General features: G+C 46.1%; 1 protein-coding gene across 1 annotated transcript in view; it reads right to left on the reverse strand.

The window, feature by feature from the left end:
* Positions 1–23,988, reverse strand: part of slc4a1ap (solute carrier family 4 member 1 adaptor protein) — a 151,568-nt gene that overhangs the window by 108,863 nt on the left and 18,717 nt on the right. Inside the window, exons 3-5 of the mRNA XM_085997928.1 lie at positions 18,895–19,090; positions 15,562–15,684; positions 2,216–2,276 (exon numbers count right to left, since the gene is read on the reverse strand). Of these exons, the coding sequence (XP_085854054.1) occupies positions 2,216–2,276; positions 15,562–15,684; positions 18,895–19,090 (380 nt within the window). The remainder of the gene's footprint in view (positions 1–2,215; positions 2,277–15,561; positions 15,685–18,894; positions 19,091–23,988) is intronic.

Genomic DNA, 23,988 nt, shown 5'->3' on the forward strand with positions numbered 1-23,988 from the left:
TACGTAACAATGTTGAAAGTTTTCCACACAAGAGGTCAGGTTGAATTTTTATGGTTATAAATAACATTTCGCTATTTATTAGAACAGTTCAGTGAATCTCATTGTTGAGGGGGGTCAAACACCGATTAGCTGTTCAGGCTTCAAACCTTTTTTAAAAACAGTTAAAGCCCTTGATGTTTTTATGTAGTCAGTCCCAGTCATCCATTGCCCATTTAGTCCACCGACTGCTCGCTGACTAATTCAATTTAGTTAACTCCTGTACGGCGCATCTTCATATGTACTTAGTCACATGTCGGTCCGCGAAATTGGAGGCAGCCAGGCTTTTTATTTCAAAGCGAGGCCAAAGACCACATTGTATACTTCACCACAAAATAGTGCACAATGTTGAGTGTGGTGGAAAGAAACAGGAGCTTCTGCAACATCATTGATCCCCATTTCTAATATGAACTTGTCTGCTCCTGCAGATATATGGCTAACCTAGTTTACAAATGGACATAAAAAAGACACAACAACGTCAAGCTTTCATCTAATTTGTACTTTGTTTTGGGTAGGGGGAAGTTGTCTTTGATTAGCTACTTTAGGTGGATCATAGACAAGGTATCGTTTAGAAACAGACTGCAAAGAACATAAGGGAATCAAGGGATATGGGGATAGGGCAGGAAAATGGAGTTGAGGTAGAAGGTCAGCCATGATCTTGTTGAATGGCGGAGCAGGCTCAAAGGGCTGAATGGCCTACTCCTGCTCCTATTTCTTATGTCCTTATAAGATGCCACCATAACATGCAGGTGATTCTCCACTGACCTTTCTTTTGAGACACGTCTTTGGAAAACTAACATACCCTGTGATAGCACTTGTCACTATCAAATGTGAAAAGGTTAAGTGTAGCCATGGGTTTTGATCTCTGACAAGCTTCAGATCCAGTCACATGGCCCAGCACCCGATGTACAGCTCACCATTTAATTAAACGCTACAAAGAATTCACATTAGCCATACTTGATAGTCTGGCTAAAGTTTGGCACACATTTCAGCTTTCTGCCATGAACACATTTAGTAAGTACTAGATCATATTTCGCAGCACATGATAAAAACAGCTCGGGTGGAGATCATGCTGGAATACCAACATTTTCTCCATTTTGGTTCCAATTGTGGGCTCCCGAAATTAATGCTCAAATGGACCCCAGTGTTTGAATCCCCTGCGCAACAAGTTAATTGTCACTCTGACATTTACTGATCCCAACAGGTGAAAAGAGCTGCCATAGACCAGCTTAGGGGCTAAATAGGCCAGTTACTTACACTCAAAACATTGCCTAATGCACAAAATCAGAAGCATCCAGGCTAGTTAAGAAAGTCACGGGGTGACACAATGCCTGGTGGGGAACTGAGCCATACTGAGCAGGAAGGTGCAAACTCCAATCCTTGGTCTATGCAGAGTTGACTGATCTTAGCTAAGATTGAGGTAGGGACACTACAATTGATCTCAGCATCTCTGCACTAGTGACAGGGTAGAGTGACAATTCGAAAAAAAAAGACTTGCATTTCTATAGCGCCTTTCATGACCACCGAACGCTTTTACAGCCAATGAAGTACTTTTGAAGTGTCGTCACTATTGTAATGTAGAAAACGCAGCAGCCAATTTGCGCACAGCAAGCTCCCACAAACAGCAATGTAATAATGACCAGATCATCTGTTTTCAGTGATGTTGATTGAGGGATAAATATTGACCAGGACACCACGGATAACTCCCCTGCGCTTCTTCGAAATAGTGGCCGTGGGATCTTTTACGTCCACCTGAGAGAGGCAATCAGGGCCTTGGTTTAACATTTCATCCAAAAGACGGCACCTCCGACAGTGCAACACTCCCTCAGCACTGCAGTGTCAGCCTAGATGTTGGTGTCCTCTGGAGTGGGACTTGAACCCACGACCTTCTGACTCAGAGGCGAAGGTGCTACCAATTGAGCTGCGGTTGAGTCTGTGCTCCTAATTGTTACTCAGTGTGAATGCTGGATATTGGACTTGTGTTTAATGGCCTCCTGTCTACCACCATGGGGGAAGGATGACAAATAAAGGAAAGTCAAATGTCAATAGATATGGTCAAAGTGTCGTTCTACAGCTAGCCTTTTATTCCACTAGATATCATATAGAATTTAATGAAGTCAGAACTACTAAGCCAGTGTCTTGAATAATAGTTACTTTTTTCAGATAAAATCTACTATACCTGACTCGACAGACCCAATTACCAGAGCCACGCTCATCATACTCATATTCCAGCTCCTCGCCTGCAAAGAAAAAAATGAAATGGACCAGATGTTTTGAAATACTGATTTTACGATGTTAATTAAACAATACAGCTACATAATTCACATTACATGAACAGGAAAGATGACAGTTATAAAGCGCTTCATCGTAACTCTCAGAAATGACTTGAAAGCACCCCAAACACAATGAAGTGCAGCGACTATTATGTACTCCAGCCTGGCAGCCATTGTGCACAGCAAGATCCAACACATGACAACACGATAATGATCAGTTAAACATGCCGATTTACTGGTGCTCCCGCGATCCACGACTGTGCTGTCAGATTGCCTGTCCAACATCAAATCGTGGATGTCAAAATTTACACCAACTGGACATCGGGAAGACCAAAGCCATTGTTGTTCAGGCCCTGCCAAGAACTCCACGCTCTTTCCACTGACTTCATCCCCCCTCCCTGTCCACTTGTTTAGACTAAACGGAGTAAAACGCTGCCATTCTGTTTGACCGCGAGCAAAGCTTCATACCCCACATTGTATCCATTACCGAGACGGCTCACTTGCCCCCTCTGCAACACTGCCCGGCTCCTCCCCTATCTGAGCCTCACAGCCGCTGAAACCTATATATATATATCTTTTTGTCACCTTTACACTCCATTTCTCCAATACTCCCTTTGCTGGCCTCCCATCCTGCACCCTTCAAACGCCAACTGGTCCAAAGCTCAGCTGCCTGTATCTTGTGCCACACTAAATCCTGCTTGCTCAGCACCCCCATTCTCGCTGACCCACACTAGCTCCCTGTATCCAAATTGCATTGAACTTAAAATCCTCACCCTCGTCTTCAATTCCCTCCACGGCCTTGCTTCACCCAACCTCTGCATCCTCCTCCAGCACACTCTTTTGTCTTCAAATTTTGCCCTATTCGGAACTTAGGAGTCTTAGTAACAGGAGTAGACCACTGAGCCCCTGGGGCCTGCTCCGCCATTCAGTTAGATCATGGTTCATCTGCACCTCAACTGCATTTTCACACCTTTGCACCATATCTCTTGATACTCTTAACGAACAAAGATCTATCTATCTGAGTCTTAAAAGCTCCAATTGTCCCAGCACACTCAACCTTCGGGAGGGTGGGGGGGGGGGGGGGGAGCGGGGGAGGAAAGAGAGTTCCAGATTTCTACTACCCACCTTCCCTACATCCAACCATCTGTGGTACAGCTTTCAAGCATCTTGGCACTACTTTCTCAAACTCCCTATATTCCCTTTGCTTCTCCATTTCTCTCCCCAGCTTTAAAACCAAGCTTTCTATCACCTCTTCTAACTTTCTCACTATGTCTTTATTCCTTTACAATAGCAAAATACTGCGGATGCTGGAAATCTGAAATAACATCTTCATTCCTTTATCTGTTGTACTAACATTCTCGCCCTTTAAAGCACCATAGGATGCTTTCCACATTAAAGACGCAATATAAATGCAAGATATTATTGTGTTGGTGGAGGGGGAAGTATTGGTCAAGACACTGGGGGTCAAGACCCTGCTCATCTTCCTATAGTGCCATGGAATTATTGATGTCCACCTAAAGCATCAAAACGGTCAACAATCCTCAGTTTAATGTTTCAGCGGAAAGTCGGTCTCTCCTAGGGTACTAGATTATTTACTCGAGGCCTGAATGGGGCATGAACCCACAGTCGTCTAATTTAAGAATGAGAATGAGGGTGGGACTCCCAAATCCAGAGCCCCCTGGATGGCAAATGAGCGAGAGGAGTGGTCAGCGATAAAGGTAGGCCTGAGAGCCTGGAGGGAGCGTGAGAGGAGTGGCCGGAGCTAAAGGTAGGTCAGAGAGCTCAGAGGGAGCAGGAGCGTCAGGGAGCGAGGTAAAAAAACTTAAAGTGACGTCAGCACAAGGGAAGGAGCTGTTTGGCGAGTAGCTGGTGCTTGTTTTTTTTTTTTAAGTCTAGAGCTTATTTCTGTTAAGTTAGTTAATAGTCTATTAAATAGAGGCATGGCAGGGCACCTCAGTCCTGTGGAATGTACATCTTGTGCCATGTGGAGACTCTAGGACATTTCCCATTTCCTGGACAGCCACATGTGCAGGAAGTGTCATCAGCTGGAGGAGCTCGAGCTCCGGATTTCAGAGCTTGAGCAAATTTATTTGAGTTTTTTGAGGATGTAACTGGCAGGGTAGATAAAGGGGAACCAGTGGATGTAGTATATTTTGGATTTCCAAAAGGCATTCGATAAGGTGCCACATAAAAGATTATTACACAAGATTAGGGCTCATGGGGTTGGGAGTAATATAGTAGCATGGATAGAGGATTGGTTAACGGACAGAAACAGAGAGTAGGGATAAACAGATCTTTTTCAGGTTAGCAGGCTGTAACTAGTGGGGTGCTGCAAGGATCAGTGTTGAGGCCTCGGCTATTTACAATCTATATTAATGACCTATTTGAAGGGACCGATTGTAATGTATCCAAGATTGCTGACGATACAAAGCTAGGTGGGACAGTAAGCTGTGTGGAGAACACAAAGAGTCCGCAAAAGGATACAGATAGACTAAGTGAGTGGGCAGTAAGTTGGCAGATGGAGTATAATGTAGGGAAATGTGAGGTTATTCACTTTGGTAGGAAGAATAGAAAAACAGAATATTTTTTAAATGGTGAGAAGCTTTCAAATGTTGGTGTTCAGAGAGATTTGGGTGTCCTCGTGCAAGAAACACAGAAAGCTAGCATGCAGGTACAGCAAGCAATAAGGAAGGCAAATGGCATGTTGACCTTTATTGCAAGGGGGTTGGAGTATAAGAGTAAGGAAGTCTTGCTACAATTGTACAGGGCCTTAGTGACACCACAGCTGGAGTACTGTGCACATTTCTAGTCTCCTTATCTAAGGAAGGATATACTTGCCTTGGAGGCGGTGTAACAAAGGTTCACTAGATTGATTCCTGGGATGAGAGGGCTGTCCTATGATGAGAGATTGTGTAGAATGGGCCTATACTCTCCGGAGTTTAGAAGAATGAGAGGTGATCTCATTGAAACATACAAGATTCTGAGGGGGATTGACAGGGTAGATGCTGATAGGTTGGCTCCCCTGGCTGGAGTGTCTAGAACTGGGGGGCATAGTCCCAGGATAAGGGGTAGACCATTTAAGACCGAGATGAGGAGGAATTTCTTCACTCAGAGGGTTGTGAATCTTTGGAATTCTCTACCTCAGAGGGCTGTGGATGCTGAGTCTTTGAGTATATTCAAGGCTGAGATAGATAGATTTTTGGACTCTAGGGGAATCGAGGGATATGGAGATTGGACAGGAAAGTGGAGTTGAGGTCGATGATCAGCCATGATCTTACTGAATGGCAGAGCAGGCTTGAGGGCCCGTATGGCCTACTCCTGCTGTTACTTCTTAGGTTCTTAATTCAATATGTTCCCCCTCACTATACACTGGGCATCAGTGAACGCGAATATTTCCAAAGCCCCACCCCGCCCCACAAAGAAAAACAGAAACCACCCCATCTAAACAGTATCCAAGGACAGTGAGCTTAGGTGAGCAATATCATACTTCAGTAGAAATTGTCACACTGCTTTAGACTATGGTTCAGCTGGATCAAAAATCACAGCCCTCAGCCCCTCGCCTCAAAGCAAGTTTCAAATGGAGACAGGTTCCATCCACTCTTTCCTGCTTGGTTTATTTACTGTCACTGGCTGCAGGCTGCAAGGCAGGAAGCCTGGAAGTGGAAGACAACAAGTCTTGCTGGGTAAGCTCACTGCAGGAAACAAGCAAGTGATTTACTTGATTCGGACACACTTTGTGCAGATTGGATCAGCTAGCTGATCAGGTTACAATATATTACCAGCCAGCAGCTATTCTGGGACAATCAAAATACCACTGCGGCATTTAAAAATGTTGCTAAATATCAAGCGGAGGGGGGGAAATGGTTTTCCTCAATTGAAAGACCTTTTTCCACACAGATCGATGCTAACCTCTCTCAGCACGGCAGAGCTCCAACAGCAGTAATTCTTTTAATCTGATACTCGTAGGGCTGCCTGCAGGACAGTTTTAAATTGGATCGCACAGAAATATTTTATACTTATCCCAGACCGCTGGGCAGTAAGTATTTCTTTCCTTTATTCTCCTCCTGCAGCTGTCAGTCAAACATTGTTCTCAGGTACACGGAGGTGCTTGGGATCAGTGGCTTCCACAATGGGGGAAAAAGGTCACTGTAATTATTTCTGACAGGATACTTTGTATGTGTGTGTGTATTTGTTTGTATTTTTAATTTTTAATTTATAAATTTTAGTATTTAAGGTGAGCTTTGTTAGTGCCTGGGAATTGAAGAGCTCCCCATCTCACAGTCCACGGGAAGCAAACCTAGGCCAGGTACAGTGTGGCTCAACACACCATAAAGCTCTGGCCTAACAATGTGCCCCAGGCCAAACTTCAGAGCAACACTTTTTCCATCTCCTGCAACAGCCATGATTTGGCCACTCTTGAGCAAGAATGCAAATTTAGTGCCAGGTGGTGATGTATTAGGGAGTTTAATGCTGTGTGCCCGCCCCCCACTAGGAACTGGAATGAGCCTGCCAAAGCTCACATCATGTCGGACCCTTGTAGACACAGGCAACTTTAATCCCATCTGCCCGAGCTGGATGCGAGCCCATGCTCCAGCGGTGAAAGGCCAGCGGGTCCAACCCAGTGCATCTTTCAGTCTGTAGTGAGGTGGCGCCCTGCTAATTTTCATATGCACATTTCATCAATAATAATCGAAAAATGGTAGCCCTGAGTCATACATGCATTTAAGAGGAAGCTGGATAAGTACATGAGGGAGAAAGTAATAGAAGAATATGTTGATAGGGTGATGTGAAGTAAGGAGGGAGGAGGCTCGTCAGCAGCATAAACACCGGCATGGACCAGCTGGGCCGAATGGCCTGTTTCTGTGCTGTAAATTCTATGTAATTCTATGATAGCTCCCTGGGGGGGGGGGGGGGGGGGAGATGGGGAATATTTTACAGCAGTTGATCTCTTACTTTGGGAGGGGGTGGAGCAGAGGGCAGGGAAAAAAGTTGGAGAGAAAATTGCTAAGAAGACGCAGCTTCCCGATTGGAGCAAGGTTAACTCACGTCACACGAGCAGAGAGCCTTTTCAGGCTGTGGAAGTGTCGGCAGCTCAAAATAGGACAGGAAGATGCCGAGTGGAAACTACAAGGACAAAAGCTGCCCGATATCGTAGCAGGTAAATATACTGCCCAACGTGATACCGAGCCCCCCACACTGTCTGACCAGAATGGTCCAAAGCCCAATTAGGCCTCGGTCTGTGCCAGATTAGTTGATCATGTGAGTGTTGTTTTAATCAAATAAAATTACAGCGTTTTTGTCAACTAAACTATAATTAAGACTAATTTTCTTCTTATTGTAGGTTCTTGGATGTGTCAGGTGCTGCTCCTGGCATTCCTTCTACACTCCCCATGGAAGCATGGCATCAGAGGAGTGAGGGTTGCGTTGGGCCATGACATCGCAGATTGTGGCAGTACACAGTTGTGCTGCTGCTGATGGCCCACACCAGCTCATGGATGCCAGTTTTGGGCTGCTAGACTGTCGTTTAAGTCTGTCCCTCTCAGCACAGCGGTAGTGGCACACGAAACAATGGAGGGTGTCCCCATTGTGAAGACAAGGCTGAAGTCGCGGGCCGGAGTGACAAGTTTTCCCAGACCAGTTTGGATTTATGACACTCTGGAGGGTCCCTTGATCATATTTCTGGTCCTAGAACCACAAATGATCAGATTCATTGGATGCAGTTTGACGATCTCTGGGTTGCTATTCCACCAAGTGTCAGTTGCTGAGTCAGAAGGTTGCAGGTTCAAGTCCCACTGCAGAGACTCAGCAGTACTGAGGGAGTTCTGCCCTGCTGTGGGTGCAGTCTTTCGGATGAGACGTTAAACCCTCTCAGGTGGATGCAAAAGATCCCACTGCACTATTTCGAAGGAGGACAGGGGAGTTCTCCCCGGTGTCCTGGCCAATATTTATCCTTCAACCAACATCACAAACAGATTATCTGGTCATTATCACTTTGCTGTTTGTGGGAGCTTGCAGTGTACAAATTGGCTGCCGCGTTTCCTACATTACAACAGTGACTACACTTCAAAAGTATTTAATTGGCTGTAAAGCGCTTTGGGATGTTTTGAGGTCGTGAAAGGCGCTATATAAATGCAAGTCTTTCTAATTGTTGTGTATGTACCTTTAAGAGAGAACTGATTTTATACTGTAGTACCGGCAGTGACCACACCTGTATATAAAGCCATAGCAGGCTTCTGTACTTCAGTTTAAGCTTACCCTCTGTTCAGTAAATACCTGTTATTATTGTTCTTCTGCAGTCCGTGTATTATTAATACGCGGACACTACACTGGCGACGAGCAGGTTCGAACTCACCTGCAGTACTGCATCACCTCACTGGGATCTTTCCCTGAAAAGAAGCTTCTTGGAGGTCGAAGTCAGAGCAACGGGCGTCGACCGTGGGCAGCCGCCCAGGGATCCATCGGAGTTCGGAGAATTGCAGGGGAGGCTGTGGAGAGCTGGGCTTGGCTCCCCAGTCGAGGTGTTCCAGCAAATCATGCTGGTAGCAGGTAGTGCGCTGACCCTTCCGGACTGCGGCGGGCTCGAGCTCGATCGAGCGGCTCTGCAAAGGGGCCATGCAGCGTCGTCGGGAGGAAAAGAGAGAGAGGGTGGAGCGCACAGGGCACGGTCGGTGCTCAAGAACCAGGCAGCGTAGAGAAAATAAAACGAGGGGAAGGAAAAGTGAGACGCGCCGAAGCAGCGGGTCGCCGCCATTACCCTGTAGAACGCTAGGAGCAGCGTGGCAGCAAGGGGAAGAAGGAAAAGCGCAGGAGGCGCCATTTTATTCCATTGGGGAAGGAAAAGCGCGGGAGGCGCCATTTTAATCCATTGGGGAAGAAGAAAAAGCGCGGGAGGCGCCATTTTAAACCACCCAAGATGCCGAAGAGTGGCAGTATCACTGCTTTCGACAACGAGGTAGAAGACTGGACCACGTATGTGGAAAGAATTGAAGTGTACTGCAAGGCAAATGAGGTGGCCGATGGAAAGAAGGCGTCGGTATTATTAAATTTGATGGGCGCGAGAACGTACGGCCTATTGCGGAATTTAATTACCCCAGCTAACCCAATGGAGAAAAGTTTTGAAGAGACTGTTAATATCTTACAGGAACACCTAAACCCTACACCGCTGCTTATAGCAGAAAGATTCAAGTTCCATAAAAGAAACCAGCACAAAGATGAGAGCAATGCTGACTATCTTACGGAACTACGCAAGTTATCGAAGCACTGCCAGTTCGGAGCAGGACTGGCAGACACCTTAAGGGATAAGTTTGTCTGCGGGCTCCAGAGTGAAGGAACCCAGAAACGACTACTTTCGGAAAAGGACCTGACGCTAGAACAGGTTTTCAGCGTGGCAGTATCCTACGAAGCAGCAGCACGGGGAGCTGCAGAAATACAACAGAAACCACAAGAATACAGCGCTAACGAAATGGCGTATGGAGCAGAAAAGTGCCATCGCTGCGGCAGAACAACCCATGATCAGAAGGACTGCTGCTTTAAGGACAAAGTATGCAGGCAATGTGGGAAAATGGGACACATAGCAAGAGTCTGCAGGTCGGGAAAGAAAACCAACACTAAAAGAACTACTAAGGAAAAGTACAAGAAAGTAAAAAAAATGACAGGCAGTAGTTCAGATGATCAGGAGAGTGATAATGACTCCGGGAACAGGAGACTAAGTTCTCTAAAGTTACACAACGTGATCGCAAAGGAGGATCACCGAACCATTTGGGTCACCCTCATGATAGCAGGGTCCCAAGTAAAGATGGAATTGGAAACAGGATCAGCCCTAACTGTCATGAATCGACGAGACTATGAGCGGCTATTCTCACACATACCCTTGAAGGACACGTCCATTGTATTGAGGACATACACGGGGCAAAAAGTCTACCCCAGAGGAAAAATAAGGGTGCCAGTTAAATACAATGGCAAGGAAACACAGAAACTGTATCTATATATACTACAAGATGGAGGACCACCATTATTGGGGCGTGAATGGATCCGAAAAATACAATTGGATTGGCGTTCCATTCAGGCGCTAACTGTGACTGACAAAAAGGATGACGACGTCACACCTGGATGACTGTCAAAAATTCTAACTGACGCAAAAGAGGTGTTCCAACAAGGACTTGGGACTCTAAGAGGAGTAACGGCAATGATAAAAATCGAAGATAACGCAAACCCAAAATTTTTTAAGGCCAGACCGGTACCGTACGCGATCCGCCCAGCCGTTGAAGCAGAGCTGGAGAGTCTGGAGCGTTCGGGTGTGCTGTCCAAGGTGGACTGGAGCGAGTGGGCCACACCCATCGTTCCTGTAATGAAGAAATCATTGAGCAGCATGCCTGGGGAGCCGAAGAAGGTTCGCATCTGTGGGGACTTCAAGGTAACTGTGAACCCAGTCCTGCACACAGTACAATATCCACTTCCACGGATAGAAGATATTTTCGTCTCACTATCTGGAGGGAAACGCTTTACGAAGATTGATCTGGCCCAAGCGTATCTACAAATGGAGGTGGAAGAAGCATCTAGGAAATACCTCACGATAAACACTCACAAAGGCCTTTACCAGTACAACCGACTGGTATTCGGGGTAGCATCAGCCCCAGCTATTTGGCAGAGGGCGATGGAACAAGTCCTGCAAGGGATCCCGGGGACCCAGTGTTATTTGGACGACATCTTGGTTACGGGCGAAAATGACAGTGAACACCTTGCCAACCTGGAGCAGGTGCTCACTAGATTACAAGAATATGGGCTACGAGCCAACCGCCCCAAATGCGAGTTCTTCAGGAGACAAATCTCGTATTGTGGCCACATGATTGATGAGGAAGGGTTGCATAAGTCCCCAGACAAGATTGAGGCAGTAGTCAAGGCTCCAGCACCGGAAAATGTGTCGCAACAGAGGTCGTTCCTCGGGTTGGTGAACTACTACCATAAGTTCTTGCCGAATTTATCTACAATTCTGCACCCACTGAACGCCCTGCTGCAAACTGGAGTAACATGGAAATGGAGTGATGAGTGTAAGCGTGCCTTTCAGAAATGTAAATGCCTAATCACTTCAAAAGAAGTATTGGCCCACTACAATCCAACACTACCGATTCGGTTGGCATGTGATGCGTCTCCCTACGGCATTGGAGCGGTGCTGTCACACAAATTCCTTGACGGTTCAGAGAGGCCAATACACTTTGCGTCGCGCTCGTTAACCTCAGCCGAGTGTAACTACGCCCAGATTGACAGGGAGGCCCTCAGTCTGGTGTGGGGGGTGAAGAAGTTCAATCATTATCTGCACGGGCAGAAATTCACCCTACTGACTGATCATCAGCCTCTGGTCTCCATTTTTAACCCAAAGAAGGGCGTTCCGGTGATGACGGCGCAACGGCTGCAAAGATGGTCACTTTTTCTAGGGGCACATCAGTACGACATAGAGTACAAGGGTACGAAACAGCATGGAAACGCTGATGGGCTGTCGCGCCTACCGTTGCCTATGGTGGAGGAAGCACCTGCAGTGGACCCTGTTGAGATATTCCATTCGACCATAGTCGAATGTCTACCTGTTACAAACTCAAGCATAGAGAAGGAAACCCGAAATGACCCGACACTCTCTCGGGTCTATGATTTGACGGTGAAGGGATGGCCAGCACATGGCGACTCACTGTTGCCAGCATTCTCGCCAAGGAGAGAACAGCTGTCAGTGTGCCGGGGGACCTTGATGTGTGGATCCCGAGTGGTAATTCCACCCAAGTTGAGAGATAGAATGCTCAATGAGCTTCATGAGGGTCATCTGGGAGGGGTAAAAATGAAGAGCCTAGCCAGGGCGTTTGTGTGGTGGCCGGGAATCGATAAAGAAATCGAGGATATGACCAAGAGATGCACAGGATGCCAGAAGGTCCAAAACGCTCCACCACAGGCCCCGCTACACCCATGGGAGTGGCCCTCATCTCCATGGCAACGGGTACACATTGATTTTGCTGGTCCATTTATGGACTCAATGTTTTTAATCGCCGTGGATGCCCATTCGAAATGGCCAGAGGTCATCAAAATGTCCTCCACCACCACGGAGAAAACTATTGCAGTCCTAAGGACCATCTTCGCTAGGAATGGCTTGCCAAAACAGATTTGCTCCGACATTGGACCACAGTTTGTGTCCGAGGATTTCCGGAGGTTCCTGAGGAATAATGGGGTGAAACATTACACATCTGCCCCATATCATCCAGCCACAAATGGATTGGCTGAGAGGTTTGTTCAGACCTTTAAAAAGGCAATAAAGGCGATGTATAACGATGACATACCACTGCAACACAAGGTGGATAATTTCTTGTTTGCTTACCGGAATGCGACACATGCAGTCACCAACCAAGCTCCAGCCATAATGTTCTTCAACCGAAGGCTAAGATGTCGCCTGGATTTGCTCAAACCAAACATAAGACGAGATGTTGAGGATAAGCAATTCCAGCACATCAACGAGAAGCCAACCATGAGCTTCAAGATAGGGCAACCAGTCTTGGCCCACGACTACCGAACAGAAAAATGGCAGCCAGGAACGATATGCACACAGCAGGGACCACTAATGTACACAGTGGACGTTGGAGAGAGCATCGTGAGACGCCATGCTGACCAGATTCTAGAGTCACAGGAACAAGCCAAACCCATACCACGAGCATGTGCACCTGGTAATGAACCCAAAGTACAGATTGCGTCTACCTCAGAATCAGTGGTATTGGAAGCTGACGAACCAACCAATGACAATGAGCCAGAATCGACTCCGCCGCAAGAACAGGATACTCGAGAAAGGCGCTATCCAGTCAGGATCAGGAAGCCTCCTCAAAGACTGAACTTATAAATGATTATTTCAGTTGATGTATATAGCACAGAGAAAATTGTAATTTAACAATTAAATAATAACTAATTACAATGAATGTTATGTACTGTTTATCTAAAAGGGGAGGAATTGTTGTGTATGTACCTTTAAGAGAGAACTGATTTTATACTGTAGTACCAGCAGTGACCACACCTGTATATAATGCCATAGCAGGCTTCTGTACTTCAGTTTAAGCTTACCCTCTGTTCAGTAAATACCTGTTATTATTGTTCTCCTGCAGTCCGTGTATTATTGATATGCGGACACAACACTTTTTTTCTATTTACCACAAGCAAAATGCTACAATATCCTCTCTTTTTCCAAGACTAAAACAACACTAGCCAATAGTTGTTCTAATGACATCTCAGGACCTTTCCTTCCTCATTACAGATGCTGATTAATCTTCTGTGTATTCCAGGTTTTTGTTGCAGATTTACAGCTTTTCCTTTCCATTTTACTGGTCTTGACTTTTTACATGACTTTTTGAAGAGGTGCTGGACATTGGAAATGGATGAATTGAGTCTCGTCATTCAGGCCCCAGTTCATTATTATTTCACAGCTTTCCTTGTGGCCTTTTGAGTTACGTGAGATGTCAAATAATTATAGCTTTATTTTTAAACATTAAAAGAATTCCTGAGTAAATCAAAATGAAAATATGCACGTTAAGAATTATGGTTCACATTAAGGTACCCCCAATACTAAAACTAAAATATAACAAAAGCAACAACATGCATTTTATATAGCATCTTTACAAGTGCATTAGCAAACAAAATTTGACACCGAGTCACATTGAGGGATATTAGGACAGATGACTAAAAGCTTGGTCCAAGAGGGAGGTTTTAAGGAGCGTCTTAAAGGAGGAGGGAGAGGTCGCGAGGTGGAGAGGTTTAGGGAGAGAATTCCAGAGCTTAGGGCCTAGGCAGCTGAAGGCACGGCTGGAAAAGGTGGAGTGCTAAAAATTGGGGATGCGCAAGAGGGCTGGAGTAGGTTACAGAGATGGGGGGGGGGGGGGGCGAGGATTTGGAAACAAGGATGAGAATTTAAATAATGTTGGCAACCAGGCTAAAATGGAGACTAAGGGGGAAAAATTCGGTTGCTTTGCACCTCCCGCTAGCGCCCGGGCGTGGTGATGTTTGCGCCGCTCATGAAATTGATCAGACATTTTGCAGCGGCGCTAAACACTACCGCCACAATCTCCTGCGCCCGCAGATTGTGACGTCAGTCGCGTGTGCAATGCCCTGGTAGCGCCCCGGACCAGATACTGAGTGGCGCTCCCTGCCTTACCGCCTGCCGCTAGCAACGACAGGTAGAGGGGAACGTTTTGCAGTCAGGAAGGGACTGGGGGAGCGCTATTTAAAGGCGGCCACTTCCTGGCTTTTTTTGTCGGCGACATTTTTGCACCACGCATTCTGAGAGAGAGAGAAATCTTCTGGAGAGATTCAACGCTGTGTTGAGGAGTTTTGGGTACTGAGCAGCACTTTGCAGGTTCATTTTGATTTGACCTTCCTTGCATCGATTTAGAAGAGACTATGGGGGCTGCACTCTTTCCCTGGGTCTCTCCATTGTTCTTTCCAGCAGAATTGATGTACAGGTCTCTCCAGGCCCAGATTCAAGGCTGCAATGAGCAGGGTGTGGATGGAGAGCAAGATCGACCCTCCCCTTTAAGAACTGGCTGGCACCAGTGTGTCTGTGTTCCACTGCTGACTGACCTCACATGAGCTTTGCCAGCGCTCTGAGGTAGCGCCTTAAGAGAGGTGTGTAGTGATTTAGCGCTCCAATCACCTCCAAGGGCGATAGAAACCAAGTTTGCAGTCTGAGTCAATAATTAGCGCCAGGCGCTAAACTTTGTGGCGCAATTATCGGTTGGGCGCAAATGGGGCGATACCGAATTTCTCCCCCTAAACTTCTTCTGAAGGTTACAAATAAAATGAGACTAAAACCAAGACATCCAAGAAAATTATTTCTAGGATTAGTGCACTGGTTTCTGCTCTCAATTCCTACCAAGTGACCCTGCTGGAAACTGTGCATGCATCGGAATACACTTAGGGCGAGGACACGATTGGGCTCAGTTGCGATGCCCTCCATAGTGAAATATCTAATGAACAATTACTTTTTGGGTTAACAAATGACGAATAGTTGCTTGGGCGAGGAACTGAATGACTGACGGATCACGTGGAACTATATCCCAGCAAGGGTCTGTGCCTTCAAGAGAGGTGGGAAGAAACTAGAAAATGAAAAGTGAACTGCACATATCCTGGCTGCCTTAATATTGCACACGACTAAAATGTTGTCAGCACGGCCTTTGTTAGTTCTGCAGTGGCCATTTCATTTTCTGATAGCAGAGACTTTGTTTAAAAAAATGCCTACCTTCCCTGTCAAAGAAGCCCTGAAGTGCTTTCTTAGGGTCTTTGATATAAAAGGCTTCTCGGTCTTCCTGGAATTCAATAGAATATGGGTTCTCTTCACTTTCATCCTCCACTGCATCCTCGACTGTTGAAATATTTAAAAAACAATCACAGATCTGGCAGACACAACCTACTTTATATGATAATTCATTGAATAGCAGATCACTTGCTGCCAAGGGAGATAGAGTCTCACTCCTGATGGCCTCAAACCAAAGCAATAACTATAAAATGGTAGCTAGGTACAAGGAGGCGGGGGGGGGGGGGGGGGGGGAGGAGGAAGAGACAGGAAAAAGCCAAGATATTTACTTTTTAAATTACTAGTTGAGTTTGATGGTAACTAATTAATCTATCAGCAAGTTCATTTTTTAATCTAATAACAGCTTTCTTTCTACAAAATGTTCTTTATTTTCTCTTTGTTTGTTGCTTGGATTTACCATTTTATTAAAAATGTGGCGTGGGGTGGCGGGAGGTAAAACTGGATGCTCAACTTCCTTTACTATTAATAGAACTGCAGTCAACGGAGACATGTTGGTCCCCCAGCATTGGCGGCACTCCACAGTATAAACACCCTGATCTTCGAGTTACCTGCAGCATCTCAGATCTCAGAATGTGGGTCCTTGTACAGCCCATCAGGTTTTACTGGAAAGTGGACAATGCAGAAACCTGCTGACTACAAGATGAAGGATTGTGCACCCGGAGCCAAGGGCTGTTGGCACAAGGTAGACTTGGATGAAGAAGTTCCTTCGGCTTGTTTGGGCTCAGCTGCCGACTGTCTCCTCGTTGCAGCGTCCAGCTACTTCTTAATTAAATCCAGTGCGCCCGCGTCAACTACCCTTCCCGGAAGCCTGATCCAACTGTTAGCGGAAAACAGCCAGTCAGATTGGAACGGTGGGAAAGTGGGGATTCATAAGATTGTTTAAATGTAGGTCCTGTTATATGGCATCAGGTTTAACTAAATGCTGGGAATTGGCCCCTCTCGTCAGACAGCAACAAGCAACTCGGTTTCCACCCACACGGCTGAGTTCAGGGCAATCGATACCGGACTTTAACATGAAGAGCTGTTCATGGAGGTGATCATCATTGGGAATCAGAACTGCTCATATTTTGAAGGGTTGGTAGGATTTTTTAAAAAACACAGTAAGTTTACCACTGCAGAGCTTTTCAGGATTTTTTTTAAACACAAGTTACAGCCTGTAATTACTATCAGACCAACTCTCCTTTGACCAGTGGGATTTCTGATCCTGATAGCTTTGGGCTGGAGTAACCAGGCACAAACAACGTACAATTTCTCACATACAAGCACTGCTGCGATGTTAATACATTACATAAAGCCTAAGTAAGAACACAAGAGATGTTGGAACAAGAAAAGTCCATTTGGTCCATAAAGCCCAATCCTTCCGCAGTCCATGCATGACTAACCGCAATCATGGAGAGGTGTCTCTTCCCAACTTCCATGTAAATCAAACCAAACTATTAACATTTTTTTAAATCGCAATCCCTTTTCTCCACAGGTTCCTATTTAAACGTGCCAGTTGGCCCAGTATAAACTAATTACTGCTTGGTAGTTTTTTCCCCCACATATATTGCCAAATCAAAAAAAAAAATCAAAGTTTCGGAATTCATGTATCAAAAATAGCTATTTTTCGGTGCGCAAATTGGCCTCCAATTGAAAAAACATGGCCCCTGTTTGCTAGATTTTTGTCACTCAAAGTAATCTGAATACATCAAGTAAATGAGGCAGCATTGGCAGACAAATTTTAATGTAGATCGATAGATATAATATTTTGCACATTAGATTAAGAAATGTGCACACAATGAATGCCTACCATTTTGGTTGAACCGGCTTGTTGTGATTCAGTTTTTAAATGGGCAATTTGGTCCATTTAAGCTCATCCACCACAAAGAACCTATGGCTTTCCCTTCACAGCATTTAACTGTTCCTCAAATGATTCCATTTTTCTAACTCTGTACTACCTCACTGAGAAGTTCATTCTATGTGTTAAGAAGCATACACCACAGAGGAGGCCATTGTGCCTGCGTCGGCACTTTGAAAGAGCTAGCCAGTTAGTCCCACTCTCCTGCACCTTCCCCAAAGCCCTGCAATTTTTTCCTTTTCAAGTATATATCCAATTTTGAAGATGATTATTGAATCTGCCTCCACCGCCCTTTCAGGCAGTGGATTCCAGACCATTACAACTCGCTGCGTAAAAAGTGATCTCTGTGTGAAAAGACTGCCTGATATCAGCCCTGACCTTGCCTTGACAGGTTACAGGACTGAACATGAAATAGACATGAAATCAGGACATAGGAACAGGAGCATCACCTCACACTTCCCCATAGCCCTGCAATTTTTTCCTTTTCAAGTATATGAAGTGTGAGGTGATGATTTTTGGCAGAAGGAACAGAGAGAGGCAATATACACTTAATGGCACAGTTTCAAAGAGTGTGCAGGGACAGAGGGATCTGGAAGTGAATGTGCATAGGTCCCTGAAGGTGGCAGGATATATTGAGAGTGTGTTTAACAAAGCATATGGGATCTTGATCTTCATAAATAGAGGTTTTGAGTACAAAAGTAGAGAAGTTATGCTGAACATTTATAAAGCGCTGGTTAGGCCACAACTGGAGTGTTGCGACTAGTTCTGGTCACCACACTTTAGGAAAGATGTGAAGGCCCTTGAGAGGGGACAGTGGAGATTTACCAGAATGGTTCTAGGGATGGGGGATCTTAGCTACAAGGACAGGTTGGAGAAGCTGGATTTGTTTTCATTAGAGCAAAGGAGGTTGAGGAGTAACTTGATAGAGGTGTACAAGATTATGATGGGTTTGGATAGGCTAGACGGGGAAAGGCTGTTCCCACTAGTTGATGGCACAAGGACTAGGGGACACAGGTTTAAGATTTTGGGCAAGAGATACAGGGGGGACGTGAGGAAAAGCTTTTTACGCAGCGAGTGGTGAGGACCTGAAATTCACTGCCGACGGAAGTGGTGGAAGCAGAGACACTCAGTGTTTTCAAGGGGAGACTGGATAGGCACTTGAGGGAAATAAACATGCAGGGCTACAGGGATAGAGCGGGGGAATGGGACTGACTGGATTGCTCTACAGAGAGCCGGCACGGACTTGATGGGCTGAATGGCCTCCTTCTGTGCCGTTATAACACTATGACACTATGAGTAGGCCATTCAGCCCCTGGAGCCTGTTCTGCCATTCAATTAGATCATGGATGATCTGTATCTTAACTCCATCTACCCGCCTTGGTGCCGTAAGCCTACAGGGCAGACAAGTGAAGTGCACCTACCGATTCCCCACGTGCATCCAGCAACAGCGTTGGCCACGGGCAGCCTTGGCGGCTCCACTGACTCGGCGACTGCATTTTCATCCTCATCAGAATCTTCTCCCATCATTCGCTTCTCCAGCTGCTTGTGCTGCCTGTTTATTTCCTTCAGCTCAGTCACAGTGAAATCAGATTCCACATCTTCATCCTCTTCTGGCCCCTGCACACGTACATTTTCATTAAAACTGTATGGTTACATTATCCCCCTCGAATAACCTGGCCAGTAATACAAGTTTATAATAAAACCCTAAGGATACTTCTACTCAGTTGCCTCAGTTTAGTGTTTAATGTTCTGGTAGCATTGCTATTGGGTTGCCCAATTTAGAAACATAGAAGATAGGAGCAGGAGTAGGCCATTCGGCCCCTCGAGCCTGCTCCGCCATTCAATGCGATCATGGCTGATCATCCAAATTCTGTACCCTGTCCCTACTTTCTCCCCATATCCCTTGATCCCTTTAGCCTTAAGAAATATATCCAACTTCTTCTTGAATATATTTAATGAATTGGCCTCCACCGCCCTCTGTGGTAGAGAATTCCACAGGTTCACCACTCTCTGGGTGAAGAAATTCCTCATTTCTGTCCTAAATGGTTTACCCCTTATCCTTAGACTGTGACCCCTGGTTCTGGACTCCCCGACCATCGGGAACATCCTTCCTGCATCTAGTCTGTCCAGTCCTGTCAGAATTTTATAAGTTTCAATGAGATCCCCCCTCATTCTTCTAAACTCCAGTGAGTATAAGGCTAATCGACCCAATCTCTCCTCATACGTCATTCCTGCCATCCCAGGTATCAGCCTGGTGAATCTTCGCTGAACTCCTTGCATGGCAAGAACATCCTTCCTCAGATAAGGCGACCAAAACTGCACACAATACTCAAGATGTGCTCTCACCAAGGCCCTGTACAATTAATTTAAGCACAATTTGAAAATTCCCTGATAACCAATTTATCACAGGTCCTATTACTTACAGCAAGACGTTCGCCTGTAGTGTCATGAGGGTTGAATACTTCCTTAGGAATTAGTTCAATGTATCGTTCATTTCCCTGCCCCTCTTCTAACTATTTTAAATATTTCTTTTTTTTTGGGACAGGAGTGGGGGCAGTGGAAGAGAAAGAGAGTTTTGACCTAAATCTTAAAAAAAAATAATCTCTCATTTCTATTTTGACTACTTCGCATCTAGCATGGTTGGGGGAATAGATGGCAGAAAATATTGTTAATGTACAGCAGGTAAATCAGCATCTGAAGGAGAGAAGATAAATGTTTTGGGGGCGACGATTCGGCAAAACCCAGATTATCCCCGTGTCAGCATCACTCGCTCTCTCATTCTCCGGCTACTCTCTTCCGGGACCAGAGTTGTGATAACCGTCAAAGGAGCCTTGAATGGATTGGAGGAGGAAGGGGCTGATCACCCAAACAGGGTGACAAAGCAGCCCGCACGCGTGTGCTTTTGGCCTGTCGTGCATTCGTTCTTACTCTCAACCCTTAGGAAATCAGTTCCGAGTTAGACTGGGCCCTGGAATATAGGGGTGCAGGTGTTACCCGATTGCGTTACCCTCCGAGATCTCGGCGCTCCTCCAATTCCGGCCTCTTGCGCATCCCCGATTTTCATCGCTCTACCACTGGCGGCCGAGATTTCAGCTGCCTGGGCCCCAAGCTCCGGAATTCCCTCCCTAAACCTCTCCGCCTCGCTCTCCTACTTTAAGGAGCGCCTTAAAACATCTCTCTTTGACCAAGCTTTTGGGTCACCTGTCCCAATATCTCCTTATGCAGCTCGGTGACAAATTTTGTCTGTTAACACTCCTGCGAAACACCGTGGGACATTTTACTACATTAAGGGCGCTATATAAATGCAAGTTGAGGTTGTTGAGAGGGTTGTTTTTTGTACCCGGGGGGGGGGGGGGGGGGGGGGGTGGCGGGGGAGGAAGTTAGAAGAGAGATTCCAGTGACTAGAAGGTGGGATACAAAGGTTTTGGGAGAAATATGTGAGAGGGAGGAGCAGCAGCGGTCATGGGAGCTGTGCGACACCGTAAATTAATTTTGGTTAGAATGCCACTACTTCAGAAAAGACCCGATAGGAATGTTATTGTTCCCTGATGACATGGCTCTGGGATCTGGGATCTAGATAAGAAACGGTGGTCTCTGGTATCTGTTAGATTGGTGGGAACCTATCCGTGGAAGGAACTTTTGACACTACGTTTGTGCATTTAAAAATAATTAGCTTATATAAATTACATTATAGTGACTAAAGCCTGTTAAATTGGAAGGCCTAAAAATCAAAAGCAGAAAAGCCACACTAAAAAGGGAACCCCTCAAGTGACCGCGGAGTGGCAGGTTACGAGTTTAGGCCAAAAGTTCCCCACGTTGTATGTTGGAGGACTGCACATGCCTGGTTCCATTCTTATCTATCTAATGGTAGCCAGAGAATCACCTGCAATGGTTTCTCTTCCTGCTCCCGCACCATTACCTCTGGTGTCCCCCAAGGATCTACCCTTGGCCCCCTCCTATTTCTCATCTACATGCTGCAACTCGGCGACATAATCCGAAAACACAGCATCAGTTTCCACATGTACGCTGACGACACCCAGCTCTACCTCACCACGTCTCTCGAACCCGGTCTCCAAATTGTCAAGACTGCTTGTTCGACGTCCAGTACGGAATGAGCAGAAATTTCTTCCAACGAAATATTGGCCTCTGCCACAAACTCCGTTCCCTAGCCAACAATTCCATTGCTCTCCCTGGAAACTGTCCGAGGCTGAACCAGCCTGTTTACAACCTTGGTGTCATATTTTACCCCAAGTTGAGCTTCCGACCACGTATCCGTACCATCACGAAAACCACCTGTTTCCGGGTCATAGAAACATAGAAGATAGGAGCAGGAGTAGGCCATTCGGCCCCTCGAGCCTGCTCCGCCATTCAATGAGATCATGGCTGATCATCCAAATTCAGTACCCTGTCCCTGCCTTCTCCCCATATCCCTTGATCCCTTTAGCCTTAAGAAATATATCCAACTCCTTTTTGAATATATTTAATGAACTGGCCTCCACCGCCCTCTGTGGCAGAGAATTCCACAGGGTCACCAGTCTCTGGGTGAAGAAATTCCTCCTCATTTCAGTCCTAAATGGCTTACCCCTTATCCTTAGACTATGATCCCTGGTTCTGGACTCCCCGACCATCATAAACATCCTTCCTGCATCTAGTCTGTCCAGGCCTGGCAGAATTTTATAGGTTTCGATGAGATCCCCTCTCAATCTTCTAAACTCCAGTGAGTATAAGCCCAATCGACACAATCTCTCCTCATACGTCATTCCTGCCATCCCAGGTATCAGTCTGGTGAATCTTCGCTGTACTCCTTCCATGGCAAGAACGTCCTTCCTCAGGTAAGGCGACCAAAACTGCACACAATACTCAAGGTGCGGTCTCACCAAGGCCCTGTACAACTGCAGCAAGACATCCTTGTTCCTGTACTCGAACCCTCTTGCTACGAAGGCCAACATACCATTTGCCTTCTTAACCGCCTGCTGCACCTGCATGCTTACCTTCAGCGACTGGTGCACAAGAACACCCAGGTCTCTTTGCACTTCCCCTTCTCCTAATCTATTGCCATTCAAATAATAATCTGCCTTCCTGTTTTTGCCACCAGAGTGGATAACCTCACATTTATCCACATTATAGTGCATTTGCCATGTTTCTGCCCAATCACCCAATCTGTCCAAATTGTACTGGAGTTTCCCGACATCCTCCTCACAGCTTACCCTCCCACCCAGCTTTGTGTCGTCTGCAAATTTGGAGATATTACATCCAATTCCCTCGTCCAGATCATTAATATATATTGTGAACAGCTGGGGTCCTAGGACCGATCCTTGCGGTACCCCACTAGTCACTGCCTGCCACTCGGAAAACGACCCGTTTATTCCAACTCTCTGCCTTCTGTCCGCCAACCAATTCTCTATCCAAGTCAATACCTTGCCCCCAATCCCATGTGCCTTAATTCTGCACGCTAATCTCTTATGTGGGACCTTATCGAAAGCCTTCTGAAAGTCCAAATACACCACATCCACTAGTTCTCTGGGGTAGAGAAGTCCAAAGATTTGCGACCCTCAGAGAAGAAATTCCTCCTCATCTTTTTAAATGGGTGTCCCCTTATGCTTAGGCCCTTAAGTCTGGAATTCACTCCCTAAACCTCTCCGCCTCTACCTCTCTCTCCTCCTTTAAGATGCTTCTTAAAACCTACCTCTTTAACCAAGCTTTTGGACACCTGTTCTGATATGTCTTTATGTGGCTCAGTGTCAAATTTTATCTGATAACACTCCTGTGAAGGCGCTATATAAATGCAAGTTATTGCTGAGCAATAATGCAGATCCATCAGGTTTAGCCACATATACACATAGTGAACCTTCTGCATGCCTTGCAATTCAACAGCTGGCTGTGCAGCCATCCTCCAATGGCACAGTGTCAAATGGGGAGTTTCCACCAGTACTTTACATCCACAAGTTACACTGAAGTTCACAACACACAAAGGGGCAGTCCTGTGTGGGAGCGGCAGCGGGACCTGAGAGAAGGCAGAGCGGCCATAAAGGAGCGCTGCAGAGGAGTGTTGCGAGTTGGGAAAGTCCAAGAGCGGGAGCAGTCAAACAACAACTGCGAAACCGCTAAAGTGACGTCACAACCAGGGAAGGAGCTGATGGGTAAGTAGGACCTGGTGAGTATTTCTACAGTCCAGTCGTTGAAGTAAAAGTAAGGTCTCTAGTTTAGAGTAAGTAGAGTTTAAAGTGAAGTAAGGTCCCTAGTGTATTATTCTTTAATTTAAAGGAAGTAAAAGGAGTAAGTTAAGGTTAGGACATGGCAGGGCAGCTCGACAGCGTGGAGTGCTCCTCCTGTGCTATGTGGGAAGTCAGGGACACTTTCGGTGTCCAGGGTGAGCACGTGCAGGAAGTGTCTCCAGCTGCAGCTACTCGAAATCCGCATTTCGGAGCTGGAGCTGCGGCTGGAGTCACTGTGGAGCATCTGCAAAGCTGAGATCTTCGTGGATAGCACGTTTAACGAGGTGGTAACACCGCGGG

The sequence above is a fragment of the Somniosus microcephalus genome, chromosome 9 (genome assembly GCF_052327205.1).
Source record: "Somniosus microcephalus isolate GS21.2 chromosome 9, FLI_Smic_1.0, whole genome shotgun sequence".
Lineage (NCBI taxonomy): Eukaryota > Metazoa > Chordata > Chondrichthyes > Squaliformes > Somniosidae > Somniosus > Somniosus microcephalus.